The following is a 16,775-nucleotide window of genomic DNA, read 5'->3' on the forward strand; positions in this document are numbered from 1 at the left end:
CTTTTTCCTTCCAGGGGGTGGACACCTTTCTGACAGTTACCTAGGGAGGCCTCAGGTGCCAAAGATGTTATTTTTGCATACAATATTATGAATCAGACATAAACCAGGAGCATGTTAGAGAGACCTTGGCATTCAGATCCCTGTAGACCATAAGCCTGGGAATAAATTGGAAAGAATCACTGACAATTCCCATAGTACAATATGTAAACTGCATCTTTGAGTTGTTCTGTCACTGAACTTGCTTGTTTGTGTGCTTTGAAGCGTCTTCAGGAGTGATGGTGCTTGCTGGCAGTCTAAACATAGCTTGCACTAGAACAGAGGTGCAAAGCCAGTAAAAACTGGAAGTAACTGACAGTCCTGACTGGGTGTTGGCTGCCTGGTAATTTGTGCCTGAAATCCATGGCAGTCGAGATCCTAGAGGATCCTACATTGGGTACCACTTGTTAGCCTTGCTGCCAGTGTCCATGATGGTGATGAAATTAGAATGAGCATATGCCTGATGACTTCCTCAGAGATGCAGCTTCTCCGCCCCACCACTGAAGTGTGCTGGGAGGAGGAGTTGTTTCTGTTTGCTGCCTTTAAGGAAAATTGAGTTTTCTTGGATTGATAGTCTGACATCTATACAAGGCAGGCCATTAATTTAGAACTTCAGTTTCCATTCAAACACACCTTCTTTGTTCGTGTTTTAAAGTTAATGGGAGTTGTTGTCATATTTTAGGGAAATTTCAGCTTCCAGATTTGTGATTTTTTTAAAAGCAGTCCTGCCAAGTTTTTCTAATACATTGCAGATGAGCAAGATCCACAGAGGAAGAAGAGACATTGAGTCTGCTGGAAGACTGCAGCCGCAGGAAGCAGCAATGCGGCACAGGTTGACCCCTGTGGCTGTGGAAAGGTGGTCAGGGAGAGACCCTGGGCCCAAATTCAGCTTCTGCCTTTAGGCAGCAGCAGATGCCTCAGAAAAACAGAAGAGAAGGGCAAGAATACCGGCCTGCTTCCGCACTGTGTCTTCCCACCCCTGTCATTAGCTGGTGTCCAGGGTAGTCTGCCAATTAGGCCTAGCCAGATTTTCCTTCCTTGAGTCTGACTAATCTTTTCTTGAACCCATCTGAACGTTGGAGACCAGCAATGCTGTGTGGCAGTAAACTCTACCGTTCAGCTAAACGTTAGATGAAGAATTATTGCTTTATTTTTTTTCCTCAAATATTCCATTTCTGAAATTCATGTGATGGTCCCTGTGTGTTTTTTAAGAGGAGACAGTGAATTTCAACTCAGTTTAACTTGATTGGTTTACACATCATTTTGGAGATCTTTATCATATTCACTGAGATAATGGGAGCACGCTGAAGGACTGTTGCTAAAATCTTTTATCAAATAGAGTTCAAGAAACTATTCTAAAATCTGTCTGAATGTATTTAGAGGTGCTTTTGGAGATGTATTTCTGTGTGATTAATGGAACTAATCTGGTTAATTTCCATTCCCAGAAAGAAATATGTTAAATGGCTTTGATTGTAACACTTCGGTACATCTGGGCAGTGTTCTTCTATTACAGTTATTGCCATATTGTACCGATATCCTCAGATGGATTAATTCAGAGGTTGATATCAGACGAGCATCTATCCCTTTGTGCATAGCGAAGGGAACTAGTGGCCAATCAATGAAGTTGTTTTATTGACAAATATTATAACAAAACAATGTTTGCTATTTCCAGGCAGGCGACGTGCACGCTCCCTCTCGTCCATCAGTACTCAGTACAGCAGTGAAGATGAATCTCATGCTGAAGTGATGAAAGACGGCGTTGAGGATGAAGAGGAGTATAATATCAAAAGGGCATCTGCTGATGCAACACATGCACAATATGTGAATGAGAACGGGGAGAATGAGCAGCTGAGAGTGGAGGAAAAGGAGGAAACTTCTGCACTGGCCATGGAAGGAATAGATGAAGCAGAAAGGGCAAACCCAGAAGATCTAACAGCAAGGGGAGACACCGGAGTTTTTCATGAAAATACAATGGCAATGCAGCATCAAAGTCTTGAAGTAAACGGGGAATGCAAACGGGCAAGGTCAGTAGAAAATGACACAGAGGAAGACGGCGAGAAGAATGCAAGTACCAGGAGGGATGATCGGGAGGAAAATCTTCCAGTGCCTTTGGAAAGCAATGGGATGCACTTGGAAGACAGCGATGAAGAGTCTCCTGAGAGGCCTGAAGGAGCTGGTGAGTACAGTCTTTCTGCACAACTGTGAGTGACTGGCACGTGCGAGTGTTCCTGTATTTGCCTTTCTATTCAGTCACGGTGCAGCGTGGTGCAACAAAACGTGCCAAATGCTTCTCTGGAGTTGTTGAGTTGCAGGCTGAGTCTGGGCAAATCACAGCTGGTGGTGTGACAGATCTGTCAGAAGTATGGGAATACCTGGGATGTGCTCCTGCTGCACATTTTCTGATCTTGCTGTGCTCTTTGTGACAGGGAGATAGTGCTGATCCCAAGAGAGAGAATTGTTGTGAGCAGTATTTGTCATCCTTCCCTGGGCTCTGTGTTTTGATAGACTGTCAATTCCCTTTTGTCAAACGTTGCGCAGGCAGTACCCTGCAAAGAATGGAAACTGCCAGCTACTCAGGCTTCAGGCCTGTGATCGGGTCAGAGTAAAATAGGTGCACCGCGCCTACTAAAGCACTTAGTATTTCAGCAACTCATAGAAAGTGCTGTCTGTACCTCTGCGTGAGGCAGACAAGGGATGTCCTGGAGCGGAAGCTTCTTGTCTTCTCTGCAGAGCTGGAATGTTAGAATGATTCAAGCAGGTTGTGTGCTATTGCACAGAGACCTTTGTCAGAATTTTGGATCCCAGGAGGAACCTTATAAATGCTCTTCTGGGACCTTTGCTGCTCAGTTTTCATGGTTCCTTGCAGAGCAGATCTTAGTGCCTCACCTAGGTGGAACGTGACAGCAAGGAGCGAAGCCACCACTGTCCTTTAGGATCTGTAGTACAGGCAAAAAGGTGTTCGTGCTGAGCAAGTGCCTCTTGTACTATAGACTGAAACCGTCTTTTAACGGTTTTCTCACAATTCTGTTCAGAGCTGTGTGGGTGCAGAGTATTGATGGGGTAGAGAGGATGCATGTAAGCATAAAGTATGGAACCACAGGAAGCAGAAATGAGTTACAAATGAGTTACGATAGAGTTCCAGTCGTAACTGTTCAACTGCGGTGTTACATGCACAAAGTAAGTGACAAAACCACTTACCATCACCCTTCCTGCAAAGGACAGCAGTTGCAAGTCAGCAGCAAGATTGATGTTAGAGAGCATTTCTATTATTATATCAACTCCTCCCGTCCTCGTGTATTCCTATATAGCATATAATACATTGTTATCAGTCCAATTAGTGCTTGGGTACCACTGTTTATTACATCTCCTATGGATAGTACACATTTTACAGTTTATTGATTAAATTTTAGATACAGCCTTTGTACTAAGACTGACAGGTAGTAAGTTTAATTTTAGCATATTTTGATCTGATGAACCGCAATATGCTACCATATTGGAATTTGCTGGAATGCAAGAGTTTCTAAACACCATTGCCTGTGAAGAAAGCTCAGCTTTTCCAGCCTGGGAAAGGTTTTCCTTGTGTGGAAATGAAAAAGGCAGTACACTACTGCTCCCACATAAATCTACTTAAACAAACTTCTGGAAAGGATGTTCATTCTGTTAGTAAGAAGAATACGTACTGCATCACCTAGCCCTGATACAGGCTTACCTTAATTTTATCAATGTAATTTGCTTCTCTGTGATTAAATACTTGGTGAGCACCATTTCTCAGGACCATCTTCATGCCCTCCTCAGTTCCTGCTGTACCCAAAACCTTTAAACCATAAGCTCTGGCAATCTGACATGTTGCTATTCCAACCTGAGGGGATGAGGAGGGAGGGAAGAAAAGAAAAAAAAAAACCACAAAAAGGAAAAATTAAGTCTTTTTTTCTCTTTCTTTCTTAGTATTTTGAATTTCATATATTCCAACATGAACTTGCCAATTTAAAAAGTTGGCCTGGAAGCATTTTTTTAGCCATAAGAAGTTATTTGCATCGTAGAGACAGCCAAATAAAGAATAGGTATTTACAGAGATGCATTAAAACTTTGTGATTCTTTTAAGAGATATCAGGAGATATCAGCATTTAATATAAACCCATGTAGGATGCAGTCTGTTTGTTAAAGCTGGGCCACAGATTCTTGATACAAAGCCACGGAAATTCTTCCCTTCACAGAGTCATCTGCCACTGATACCAGCGCTATATACTGCAAAGAAAACCTGCAAGCAGAAATTTTATTAACACTATCTATGCACCTTTCACAATGAGATTAAATGATTCCTTTAGAAACCAAATTCTCAGGGTCTCACATGAGCTCTGCACTCCAGAGGATGCTTAGAGGTGTTGGATGCCTCCATGAAAACCTGGCACTGGAGCCAGTGGTCATCCAGGCACAGCAATGCCATCTCTCGGGCTTGCTCTGTGTCATGGCAATAGCATGGGAAAGCGAACTGAGGGAACACGGACACTGCCTGCCCAGGATTCAGTCCCAGCTGGTCAGCTTCCGGAGGCTGCCGATTCAGCAGCCCCCACAGCAGCCACAGCTGGACCCCTCCTCCAGGATATGTTCAGATACGCAGGCTTCTGTATTGGGATGGGGGATCAAACAAGTAAATAAATACGCAAACAAAGATGACCATAAAATCTCCACTGTGCGGCTCTGCTGTTACGTGTGTGTGAATAACACACAAAATAAACAGACAGGATTCTCAAACAAATCTACCAGGGCCATCTGTCTGGCTAGGATCTACCCGCGCCGTGACCTTGCTTTCTCAATAGCAGATCGTAAGTTTTCAACTTAATTATAGAATCATAGAATGGTTTGGGTTGGAAAGGACCTTAAAGATTATCCAGTTCCAATCTCCCTGCTACGGACAGGGACACCTTCCACTAGGTCAGGCTGATCAGACTTTCATCCTACCTGGTACTAGATACCTCCAGGGATGGGGCATCCAGTTTCTTTGGGTAAGTGAAAAAAACAAGCATCCTTAAATGAATTACATCATGGCCACATTTTTAAGAATCACTATGCAAGTCAGCATCTCTTGAAAGAAACAAAGCAGCACAAACCTTCTTCAGTCTATGCTTCACGCTTACACACATCTCACTGCGCCCACAAAGGTTCCTCTAGCAAATGTTATACGTCCACCAAAAAACAGATTTGCATGATACGCCTCTGCAAGCCAAAGGCATGTTTCTTGAAAAGGTATAAGCAAGAATAGAAACACTACCTTTAGTTGAAGGCAAAAAGAGGTTATGACGCTGAATGCCATTCTAGTACCTTCAAAGGAGATCTAATCCTTCTTTATATGAGACTGTCATAACCACCTTTTTGCTGTCTACCAAGTATTTAAGGAAACGATGCCTTTCATAGCAGCTGTTAGGTGCATCAGCGGAAGCCGAGCAACAAAGTGCAGAGTATGTGGGCTAAATTAAACTAGAACGTGGTGTGAAGGAGATCTAAAGTTACCTTGTCACATACAACCAAAGAAAACTGTCTGTTCAGTTCCACGTAGTATTCAGCCATGAATTTATATATTCCGGTATCCTTGCACAGCTAGCTGTTAGCTAATAGGTGAAACCATCCCCGAAAAGCAGAGTTGTGAAACACCAGCAACAGCTACTCAGGCGATCGAGAACAACCACTCAATTACCACTTTCTGCTCTAAGTTTTATTTCCGGAAGACCAGTTACAAAGCTTCTGCACCACCTTCCAACTGCAGCAGCGTGTTTATTACGTGCCCCTCTGTATTAGGGGCCTTATACACTCACTCACACAGTTTCATAGTTAGCTCAAATCACAGGGTTTGCTCTAAGAAAAAAAGCATCTAAATCATCTGAAATAGAAACCTAGTTTCTAGACTGGAGAGAGGCTGCCCTTTCTGAAAGTTTGTCCATGAGCGTTTCTTGTGGCAGACAAAGATATTTGTGGTATAAAATATTTGTGATATCAAAACGATGCGTGGCAGGTCCAGCTGCATGCTTGGGATGAGCCATTTCCAAGTGCCTAAGGCCAGGCCCTGTGGCCATCAGGCTGCCTCCAACTCTGGCTGCTCCTGTGGAAGAGACAGGGAGCTCAGCCTGTGCCTTCGCTTTCTCCTTATCATAATGCCTTTTTCAGAGTAAGTCAAATCTAGAGAGAGATTTTAATTCCTCCTTCCTAGTCTGATTTTTACGTTCATAATTCTGCAGTGCTACTGCTTAGCTTCCTTGTTCATGCCTGTGGATGTGTGTTTGTGAGTAATCAAGCCTTTTTCCTTCCAGGGGGTGGACACCTTTCTGACAGTTACCTAGGGAGGCCTCAGGTGCCAAAGATGTTATTTTTGCATACAATATTATGAATCAGACATAAACCAGGAGCATGTTAGAGAGACCTTGGCATTCAGATCCCTGTAGACCATAAGCCTGGGAATAAATTGGAAAGAATCACTGACAATTCCCATAGTACAATATGTAAACTGCATCTTTGAGTTGTTCTGTCACTGAACTTGCTTGTTTGTGTGCTTTGAAGCGTCTTCAGGAGTGATGGTGCTTTCTGGCAGTCTAAACATAGCTTGCACTAGAACAGAGGTGCAAAGCCAGTAAAAACTGGAAGTAACTGACAGTCCTGACTGGGTGTTGGCTGCCTGGTAATTTGTGCCTGAAATCCATGGCAGTCGAGATCCTAGAGGATCCTACATTGGGTACCACTTGTTAGCCTTGCTGCCAGTGTCCATGATGGTGATGAAATTAGAATGAGCATATGCCTGATGACTTCCTCAGAGATGCAGCTTCTCCGCCCCACCACTGAAGTGTGCTGGGAGGAGGAGTTGTTTCTGTTTGCTGCCTTTAAGGAAAATTGAGTTTTCTTGGATTGATAGTCTGACATCTATACAAGGCAGGCCATTAGTTTAGAACTTCAGTTTCCATTCAAACACACCTTCTTTGTTCGTGTTTTAAAGTTAATGGGAGTTGTTGTCATATTTTAGGGAAATTTCAGCTTCCAGATTTGTGATTTTTTTAAAAGCAGTCCTGCCAAGTTTTTCTAATACATTGCAGATGAGCAAGATCCACAGAGGAAGAAGAGACATTGAGTCTGCTGGAAGACTGCAGCCGCAGGAAGCAGCAATGCGGCACAGGTTGACCCCTGTGGCTGTGCAAAGGTGGTCAGGGAGAGACCCTGGGCCCAAATTCAGCTTCTGCCTTTAGGCAGCAGCAGATGCCTCAGAAAAACAGAAGAGAAGGGCAAGAATACCGGCCTGCTTCCGCACTGTGTCTTCCCACCCCTGTCATTAGCTGGTGTCCAGGGTAGTCTGCCAATTAGGCCTAGCCAGATTTTCCTTCCTTGAGTCTGACTAATCTTTTCTTGAACCCATCTGAACGTTGGAGACCAGCAATGCTGTGTGGCAGTAAACTCTACCGTTCAGCTAAACGTTAGATGAAGAATTATTGCTTTATTTTTTTTCCTCAAATATTCCATTTCTGAAATTCATGTGATGGTCCCTGTGTGTTTTTTAAGAGGAGACAGTGAATTTCAACTCAGTTTAACTTGATTGGTTTACACATCATTTTGGAGATCTTTATCATATTCACTGAGATAATGGGAGCACGCTGAAGGACTGTTGCTAAAATCTTTTATCAAATAGAGTTCAAGAAACTATTCTAAAATCTGTCTGAATGTATTTAGAGGTGCTTTTGGAGATGTATTTCTGTGTGATTAATGGAGCTAATCTGGTTAATTTCCATTCCCAGAAAGAAATATCTTAAATGGCTTTGATTGTAACACTTCGGTACATCTGGGCAGTGTTCTTCTATTACAGTTATTGCCATATTGTACCGATATCCTCAGATGGATTAATTCAGAGGTTGATATCAGACGAGCATCTATCCCTTTGTGCATAGCGAAGGGAACTAGTGGCCAATCAATGAAGTTGTTTTATTGACAAATATTATAACAAAACAATGTTTGCTATTTCCAGGCAGGCGACCTGCACGCTCCTTCTCGTCCATCAGTACTCAGTACAGCAGTGAAGATGAATCTCATGCTGAAGTGATGAAAGACGGCGTTGAGGATGAAGAGGAGTATAATATCAAAAGGGCATCTGCTGATGCAACACATGCACAATATGTGAATGAGAACGGGGAGAATGAGCAGCTGAGAGTGGAGGAAAAGGAGGAAACTTCTGCACTGGCCATGGAAGGAATAGATGAAGCAGAAAGGGCAAACCCAGAAGATCTAACAGCAAGGGGAGACACCGGAGTTTTTCATGAAAATACAATGGCAATGCAGCATCAAAGTCTTGAAGTAAACGGGGAATGCAAACGGGCAAGGTCAGTAGAAAATGACACAGAGGAAGACGGCGAGAAGAATGCAAGTACCAGGAGGGATGATCGGGAGGAAAATCTTCCAGTGCCTTTGGAAAGCAATGGGATGCACTTGGAAGACAGCGATGAAGAGTCTCCTGAGAGGCCTGAAGGAGCTGGTGAGTACAGTCTTTCTGCACAACTGTGAGTGACTGGCACGTGCGAGTGTTCCTGTATTTGCCTTTCTATTCAGTCACGGTGCAGCGTGGTGCAACAAAACGTGCCAAATGCTTCTCTGGAGTTGTTGAGTTGCAGGCTGAGTCTGGGCAAATCACAGCTGGTGGTGTGACAGATCTGTCAGAAGTATGGGAATACCTGGGATGTGCTCCTGCTGCACATTTTCTGATCTTGCTGTGCTCTTTGTGACAGGGAGATAGTGCTGATCCCAAGAGAGAGAATTGTTGTGAGCAGTATTTGTCATCCTTCCCTGGGCTCTGTGTTTTGATAGACTGTCAATTCCCTTTTGTCAAACGTTGCGCAGGCAGTACCCTGCAAAGAATGGAAACTGCCAGCTACTCAGGCTTCAGGCCTGTGATCGGGTCAGAGTAAAATAGGTGCACCGCGCCTACTAAAGCACTTAGTATTTCAGCAACTCATAGAAAGTGCTGTCTGTACCTCTGCGTGAGGCAGACAAGGGATGTCCTGGAGCGGAAGCTTCTTGTCTTCTCTGCAGAGCTGGAATGTTAGAATGATTCAAGCAGGTTGTGTGCTATTGCACAGAGACCTTTGTCAGAATTTTGGATCCCAGGAGGAACCTTATAAATGCTCTTCTGGGACCTTTGCTGCTCAGTTTTCATGGTTCCTTGCAGAGCAGATCTTAGTGCCTCACCTAGGTGGAACGTGACAGCAAGGAGCGAAGCCACCACTGTCCTTTAGGATCTGTAGTACAGGCAAAAAGGTGTTCGTGCTGAGCAAGTGCCTCTTGTACTATAGACTGAAACCGTCTTTTAACGGTTTTCTCACAATTCTGTTCAGAGCTGTGTGGGTGCAGAGTATTGATGGGGTAGAGAGGATGCATGTAAGCATAAAGTATGGAACCACAGGAAGCAGAAATGAGTTACAAATGAGTTACGATAGAGTTCCAGTCGTAACTGTTCAACTGCGGTGTTACATGCACAAAGTAAGTGACAAAACCACTTACCATCACCCTTCCTGCAAAGGACAGCAGTTGCAAGTCAGCAGCAAGATTGATGTTAGAGAGCATTTCTATTATTATATCAACTCCTCCCGTCCTCGTGTATTCCTATATAGCATATAATACATTGTTATCAGTCCAATTAGTGCTTGGGTACCACTGTTTATTACATCTCCTATGGATAGTACACATTTTACAGTTTATTGATTAAATTTTAGATACAGCCTTTGTACTAAGACTGACAGGTAGTAAGTTTAATTTTAGCATATTTTGATCTGATGAACCGCAATATGCTACCATATTGGAATTTGCTGGAATGCAAGAGTTTCTAAACACCATTGCCTGTGAAGAAAGCTCAGCTTTTCCAGCCTGGGAAAGGTTTTCCTTGTGTGGAAATGAAAAAGGCAGTACACTACTGCTCCCACATAAATCTACTTAAACAAACTTCTGGAAAGGATGTTCATTCTGTTAGTAAGAAGAATACGTACTGCATCACCTAGCCCTGATACAGGCTTACCTTAATTTTATCAATGTAATTTGCTTCTCTGTGATTAAATACTTGGTGAGCACCATTTCTCAGGACCATCTTCATGCCCTCCTCAGTTCCTGCTGTACCCAAAACCTTTAAACCATAAGCTCTGGCAATCTGACATGTTGCTATTCCAACCTGAGGGGATGAGGAGGGAGGGAAGAAAAGAAAAAAAAAAACCACAAAAAGGAAAAATTAAGTCTTTTTTTCTCTTTCTTTCTTAGTATTTTGAATTTCATATATTCCAACATGAACTTGCCAATTTAAAAAGTTGGCCTGGAAGCATTTTTTTAGCCATAAGAAGTTATTTGCATCGTAGAGACAGCCAAATAAAGAATAGGTATTTACAGAGATGCATTAAAACTTTGTGATTCTTTTAAGAGATATCAGGAGATATCAGCATTTAATATAAACCCATGTAGGATGCAGTCTGTTTGTTAAAGCTGGGCCACAGATTCTTGATACAAAGCCACGGAAATTCTTCCCTTCACAGAGTCATCTGCCACTGATACCAGCGCTATATACTGCAAAGAAAACCTGCAAGCAGAAATTTTATTAACACTATCTATGCACCTTTCACAATGAGATTAAATGATTCCTTTAGAAACCAAATTCTCAGGGTCTCACATGAGCTCTGCACTCCAGAGGATGCTTAGAGGTGTTGGATGCCTCCATGAAAACCTGGCACTGGAGCCAGTGGTCATCCAGGCACAGCAATGCCATCTCTCGGGCTTGCTCTGTGTCATGGCAATAGCATGGGAAAGCGAACTGAGGGAACACGGACACTGCCTGCCCAGGATTCAGTCCCAGCTGGTCAGCTTCCGGAGGCTGCCGATTCAGCAGCCCCCACAGCAGCCACAGCTGGACCCCTCCTCCAGGATATGTTCAGATACGCAGGCTTCTGTATTGGGATGGGGGATCAAACAAGTAAATAAATACACAAACAAAGATGACCATAAAATCTCCACTATGCGGCTCTGCTGTTACGTGTGTGTGAATAACACACAAAATAAACAGACAGGATTCTCAAACAAATCTACCAGGGCCATCTGTCTGGCTAGGATCTACCCACGCCGTGACCTTGCTTTCTCAATAGCAGATCGTAAGTTTTCAACTTAATTATAGAATCATAGAATGGTTTGGGTTGGAAAGGACCTTAAAGATTATCCAGTTCCAATCTCCCTGCTACGGACAGGGACACCTTCCACTAGGTCAGGCTGATCAGACTTTCATCCTACCTGGTACTAGATACCTCCAGGGATGGGGCATCCAGTTTCTTTGGGTAAGTGAAAAAAACAAGCATCCTTAAATGAATTACATCATGGCCACATTTTTAAGAATCACTATGCAAGTCAGCATCTCTTGAAAGAAACAAAGCAGCACAAACCTTCTTCAGTCTATGCTTCACGCTTACACACATCTCACTGCGCCCACAAAGGTTCCTCTAGCAAATGTTATACGTCCACCAAAAAACAGATTTGCATGATACGCCTCTGCAAGCCAAAGGCATGTTTCTTGAAAAGGTATAAGCAAGAATAGAAACACTACCTTTAGTTGAAGGCAAAAAGAGGTTATGACGCTGAATGCCATTCTAGTACCTTCAAAGGAGATCTAATCCTTCTTTATATGAGACTGTCATAACCACCTTTTTGCTGTCTACCAAGTATTTAAGGAAACGATGCCTTTCATAGCAGCTGTTAGGTGCATCAGCGGAAGCCGAGCAACAAAGTGCAGAGTATGTGGGCTAAATTAAACTAGAACGTGGTGTGAAGGAGATCTAAAGTTACCTTGTCACATACAACCAAAGAAAACTGTCTGTTCAGTTCCACGTAGTATTCAGCCATGAATTTATATATTCCGGTATCCTTGCACAGCTAGCTGTTAGCTAATAGGTGAAACCATCCCCGAAAAGCAGAGTTGTGAAACACCAGCAACAGCTACTCAGGCGATCGAGAACAACCACTCAATTACCACTTTCTGCTCTAAGTTTTATTTCCGGAAGACCAGTTACAAAGCTTCTGCACCACCTTCCAACTGCAGCAGCGTGTTTATTACGTGCCCCTCTGTATTAGGGGCCTTATACACTCACTCACACAGTTTCATAGTTAGCTCAAATCACAGGGTTTGCTCTAAGAAAAAAAGCATCTAAATCATCTGAAATAGAAACCTAGTTTCTAGACTGGAGAGAGGCTGCCCTTTCTGAAAGTTTGTCCATGAGCGTTTCTTGTGGCAGACAAAGATATTTGTGGTATAAAATATTTGTGATATCAAAACGATGCGTGGCAGGTCCAGCTGCATGCTTGGGATGAGCCATTTCCAAGTGCCTAAGGCCAGGCCCTGTGGCCATCAGGCTGCCTCCAACTCTGGCTGCTCCTGTGGAAGAGACAGGGAGCTCAGCCTGTGCCTTCGCTTTCTCCTTATCATAATGCCTTTTTCAGAGTAAGTCAAATCTAGAGAGAGATTTTAATTCCTCCTTCCTAGTCTGATTTTTACGTTCATAATTCTGCAGTGCTACTGCTTAGCTTCCTTGTTCATGCCTGTGGATGTGTGTTTGTGAGTAATCAAGCCTTTTTCCTTCCAGGGGGTGGACACCTTTCTGACAGTTACCTAGGGAGGCCTCAGGTGCCAAAGATGTTATTTTTGCATACAATATTATGAATCAGACATAAACCAGGAGCATGTTAGAGAGACCTTGGCATTCAGATCCCTGTAGACCATAAGCCTGGGAATAAATTGGAAAGAATCACTGACAATTCCCATAGTACAATATGTAAACTGCATCTTTGAGTTGTTCTGTCACTGAACTTGCTTGTTTGTGTGCTTTGAAGCGTCTTCAGGAGTGATGGTGCTTTCTGGCAGTCTAAACATAGCTTGCACTAGAACAGAGGTGCAAAGCCAGTAAAAACTGGAAGTAACTGACAGTCCTGACTGGGTGTTGGCTGCCTGGTAATTTGTGCCTGAAATCCATGGCAGTCGAGATCCTAGAGGATCCTACATTGGGTACCACTTGTTAGCCTTGCTGCCAGTGTCCATGATGGTGATGAAATTAGAATGAGCATATGCCTGATGACTTCCTCAGAGATGCAGCTTCTCCGCCCCACCACTGAAGTGTGCTGGGAGGAGGAGTTGTTTCTGTTTGCTGCCTTTAAGGAAAATTGAGTTTTCTTGGATTGATAGTCTGACATCTATACAAGGCAGGCCATTAGTTTAGAACTTCAGTTTCCATTCAAACACACCTTCTTTGTTCGTGTTTTAAAGTTAATGGGAGTTGTTGTCATATTTTAGGGAAATTTCAGCTTCCAGATTTGTGATTTTTTTAAAAGCAGTCCTGCCAAGTTTTTCTAATACATTGCAGATGAGCAAGATCCACAGAGGAAGAAGAGACATTGAGTCTGCTGGAAGACTGCAGCCGCAGGAAGCAGCAATGCGGCACAGGTTGACCCCTGTGGCTGTGGAAAGGTGGTCAGGGAGAGACCCTGGGCCCAAATTCAGCTTCTGCCTTTAGGCAGCAGCAGATGCCTCAGAAAAACAGAAGAGAAGGGCAAGAATACCGGCCTGCTTCCGCACTGTGTCTTCCCACCCCTGTCATTAGCTGGTGTCCAGGGTAGTCTGCCAATTAGGCCTAGCCAGATTTTCCTTCCTTGAGTCTGACTAATCTTTTCTTGAACCCATCTGAACGTTGGAGACCAGCAATGCTGTGTGGCAGTAAACTCTACCGTTCAGCTAAACGTTAGATGAAGAATTATTGCTTTATTTTTTTTCCTCAAATATTCCATTTCTGAAATTCATGTGATGGTCCCTGTGTGTTTTTTAAGAGGAGACAGTGAATTTCAACTCAGTTTAACTTGATTGGTTTACACATCATTTTGGAGATCTTTATCATATTCACTGAGATAATGGGAGCACGCTGAAGGACTGTTGCTAAAATCTTTTATCAAATAGAGTTCAAGAAACTATTCTAAAATCTGTCTGAATGTATTTAGAGGTGCTTTTGGAGATGTATTTCTGTGTGATTAATGGAGCTAATCTGGTTAATTTCCATTCCCAGAAAGAAATATGTTAAATGGCTTTGATTGTAACACTTCGGTACATCTGGGCAGTGTTCTTCTATTACAGTTATTGCCATATTGTGCCGATATCCTCAGATGGATTAATTCAGAGGTTGATATCAGACGAGCATCTATCCCTTTGTGCATAGCAAAGGGAACTAGTGGCCAATCAATGAAGTTGTTTTATTGACAAATATTATAACAAAACAATGTTTGCTATTTCCAGGCAGGCGACGTGCACGCTCCCTCTCGTCCATCAGTACTCAGTACAGCAGTGAAGATGAATCTCATGCTGAAGTGATGAAAGATGGCGTTGAGGATGAAGAGGAGTATAATATCAAAAGGGCATCTGCTGATGCAACACATGCACAATATGTGAATGAGAACGGGGAGAATGAGCAGCTGAGAGTGGAGGAAAAGGAGGAAACTTCTGCACTGGCCATGGAAGGAATAGATGAAGCAGAAAGGGCAAACCCAGAAGATCTAACAGCAAGGGGAGACACCGGAGTTTTTCATGAAAATACAATGGCAATGCAGCATCAAAGTCTTGAAGTAAACGGGGAATGCAAACGGGCAAGGTCAGTAGAAAATGACACAGAGGAAGACGGCGAGAAGAATGCAAGTACCAGGAGGGATGATCGGGAGGAAAATCTTCCAGTGCCTTTGGAAAGCAATGGGATGCACTTGGAAGACAGCGATGAAGAGTCTCCTGAGAGGCCTGAAGGAGCTGGTGAGTACAGTCTTTCTGCACAACTGTGAGTGACTGGCACGTGCGAGTGTTCCTGTATTTGCCTTTCTATTCAGTCACGGTGCAGCGTGGTGCAACAAAACGTGCCAAATGCTTCTCTGGAGTTGTTGAGTTGCAGGCTGAGTCTGGGCAAATCACAGCTGGTGGTGTGACAGATCTGTCAGAAGTATGGGAATACCTGGGATGTGCTCCTGCTGCACATTTTCTGATCTTGCTGTGCTCTTTGTGACAGGGAGATAGTGCTGATCCCAAGAGAGAGAATTGTTGTGAGCAGTATTTGTCATCCTTCCCTGGGCTCTGTGTTTTGATAGACTGTCAATTCCCTTTTGTCAAACGTTGCGCAGGCAGTACCCTGCAAAGAATGGAAACTGCCAGCTACTCAGGCTTCAGGCCTGTGATCGGGTCAGAGTAAAATAGGTGCACTGCGCCTACTAAAGCACTTAGTATTTCAGCAACTCATAGAAAGTGCTGTCTGTACCTCTGCGTGAGGCAGACAAGGGATGTCCTGGAGCGGAAGCTTCTTGTCTTCTCTGCAGAGCTGGAATGTTAGAATGATTCAAGCAGGTTGTGTGCTATTGCACAGAGACCTTTGTCAGAATTTTGGATCCCAGGAGGAACCTTATAAATGCTCTTCTGGGACCTTTGCTGCTCAGTTTTCATGGTTCCTTGCAGAGCAGATCTTAGTGCCTCACCTAGGTGGAACGTGACAGCAAGGAGCGAAGCCACCACTGTCCTTTAGGATCTGTAGTACAGGCAAAAAGGTGTTCGTGCTGAGCAAGTGCCTCTTGTACTATAGACTGAAACCGTCTTTTAACGGTTTTCTCACAATTCTGTTCAGAGCTGTGTGGGTGCAGAGTATTGATGGGGTAGAGAGGATGCATGTAAGCATAAAGTATGGAACCACAGGAAGCAGAAATGAGTTACAAATGAGTTACGATAGAGTTCCAGTCGTAACTGTTCAACTGCGGTGTTATATGCACAAAGTAAGTGACAAAACCACTTACCATCACCCTTCCTGCAAAGGACAGCAGTTGCAAGTCAGCAGCAAGATTGATGTTAGAGAGCATTTCTATTATTATATCAACTCCTCCCGTCCTCGTGTATTCCTATATAGCATATAATACATTGTTATCAGTCCAATTAGTGCTTGGGTACCACTGTTTATTACATCTCCTATGGATAGTACACATTTTACAGTTTATTGATTAAATTTTAGATACAGCCTTTGTACTAAGACTGACAGGTAGTAAGTTTAATTTTAGCATATTTTGATCTGATGAACCGCAATATGCTACCATATTGGAATTTGCTGGAATGCAAGAGTTTCTAAACACCATTGCCTGTGAAGAAAGCTCAGCTTTTCCAGCCTGGGAAAGGTTTTCCTTGTGTGGAAATGAAAAAGGCAGTACACTACTGCTCCCACATAAATCTACTTAAACAAACTTCTGGAAAGGATGTTCATTCTGTTAGTAAGAAGAATACGTACTGCATCACCTAGCCCTGATACAGGCTTACCTTAATTTTATCAATGTAATTTGCTTCTCTGTGATTAAATACTTGGTGAGCACCATTTCTCAGGACCATCTTCATGCCCTCCTCAGTTCCTGCTGTACCCAAAACCTTTAAACCATAAGCTCTGGCAATCTGACATGTTGCTATTCCAACCTGAGGGGATGAGGAGGGAGGGAAGAAAAGAAAAAAAAAAACCACAAAAAGGAAAAATTAAGTCTTTTTTTCTCTTTCTTTCTTAGTATTTTGAATTTCATATATTCCAACATGAACTTGCCAATTTAAAAAGTTGGCCTGGAAGCATTTTTTTAGCCATAAGAAGTTATTTGCATCGTAGAGACAGCCAAATAAAGAATAGGTATTTACAGAGATGCATTAAAACTTTGTG

At 43.2% G+C, this 16,775-nt stretch overlaps 2 protein-coding genes across 2 annotated transcripts in view; one reads left to right on the forward strand and one right to left on the reverse strand.

The window, feature by feature from the left end:
- Nucleotides 1-16,775, forward strand: part of ERICH3 (glutamate rich 3) — a 71,400-nt gene that overhangs the window by 18,122 nt on the left and 36,503 nt on the right. Inside the window, exons 11-13 of the mRNA XM_054073122.1 lie at nucleotides 1,709-2,212; nucleotides 8,033-8,536; nucleotides 14,357-14,860. Coding sequence (XP_053929097.1) covers nucleotides 1,709-2,212; nucleotides 8,033-8,536; nucleotides 14,357-14,860 — 1,512 coding nt within the window. The remainder of the gene's footprint in view (nucleotides 1-1,708; nucleotides 2,213-8,032; nucleotides 8,537-14,356; nucleotides 14,861-16,775) is intronic.
- LOC128852866 (quinone oxidoreductase-like) lies at nucleotides 2,222-5,654 on the reverse strand. Its single transcript, XM_054072937.1, has 3 exons — nucleotides 5,545-5,654; nucleotides 3,746-3,895; nucleotides 2,222-3,336 (listed from the first exon to the last, which is right to left on the reverse strand). Exons 1-3 carry the CDS (start codon nucleotides 5,599-5,601, stop codon nucleotides 3,151-3,153), a joined length of 393 nt encoding a protein of 130 aa, XP_053928912.1. The 5' UTR covers nucleotides 5,602-5,654; the 3' UTR covers nucleotides 2,222-3,150.

Source organism: Cuculus canorus, chromosome 8, assembly GCF_017976375.1.
Source record: "Cuculus canorus isolate bCucCan1 chromosome 8, bCucCan1.pri, whole genome shotgun sequence".
Classification (NCBI taxonomy): Eukaryota; Metazoa; Chordata; class Aves; order Cuculiformes; family Cuculidae; genus Cuculus; species Cuculus canorus.

Excerpts from the sequence above, each read along its gene's own strand:
- LOC128852866 (XM_054072937.1), bottom strand. The coding sequence starts at position 5,601 with ATGGCTGAATACTACGTGGAACTGAACAGACAGTTTTCTTTGGTTGTA. Across the intron at positions 3,896-5,544 it reads CTTTGGTTGTATGTGACAAG|GTTGGAATAGCAACATGTCA; the intron begins GTAACTTTAGAT and ends TCATCCCCTCAG. Across the intron at positions 3,337-3,745 it reads ATTACATTGATAAAATTAAG|GAATACACGAGGACGGGAGG; the intron begins GTAAGCCTGTAT and ends TATGCTATATAG.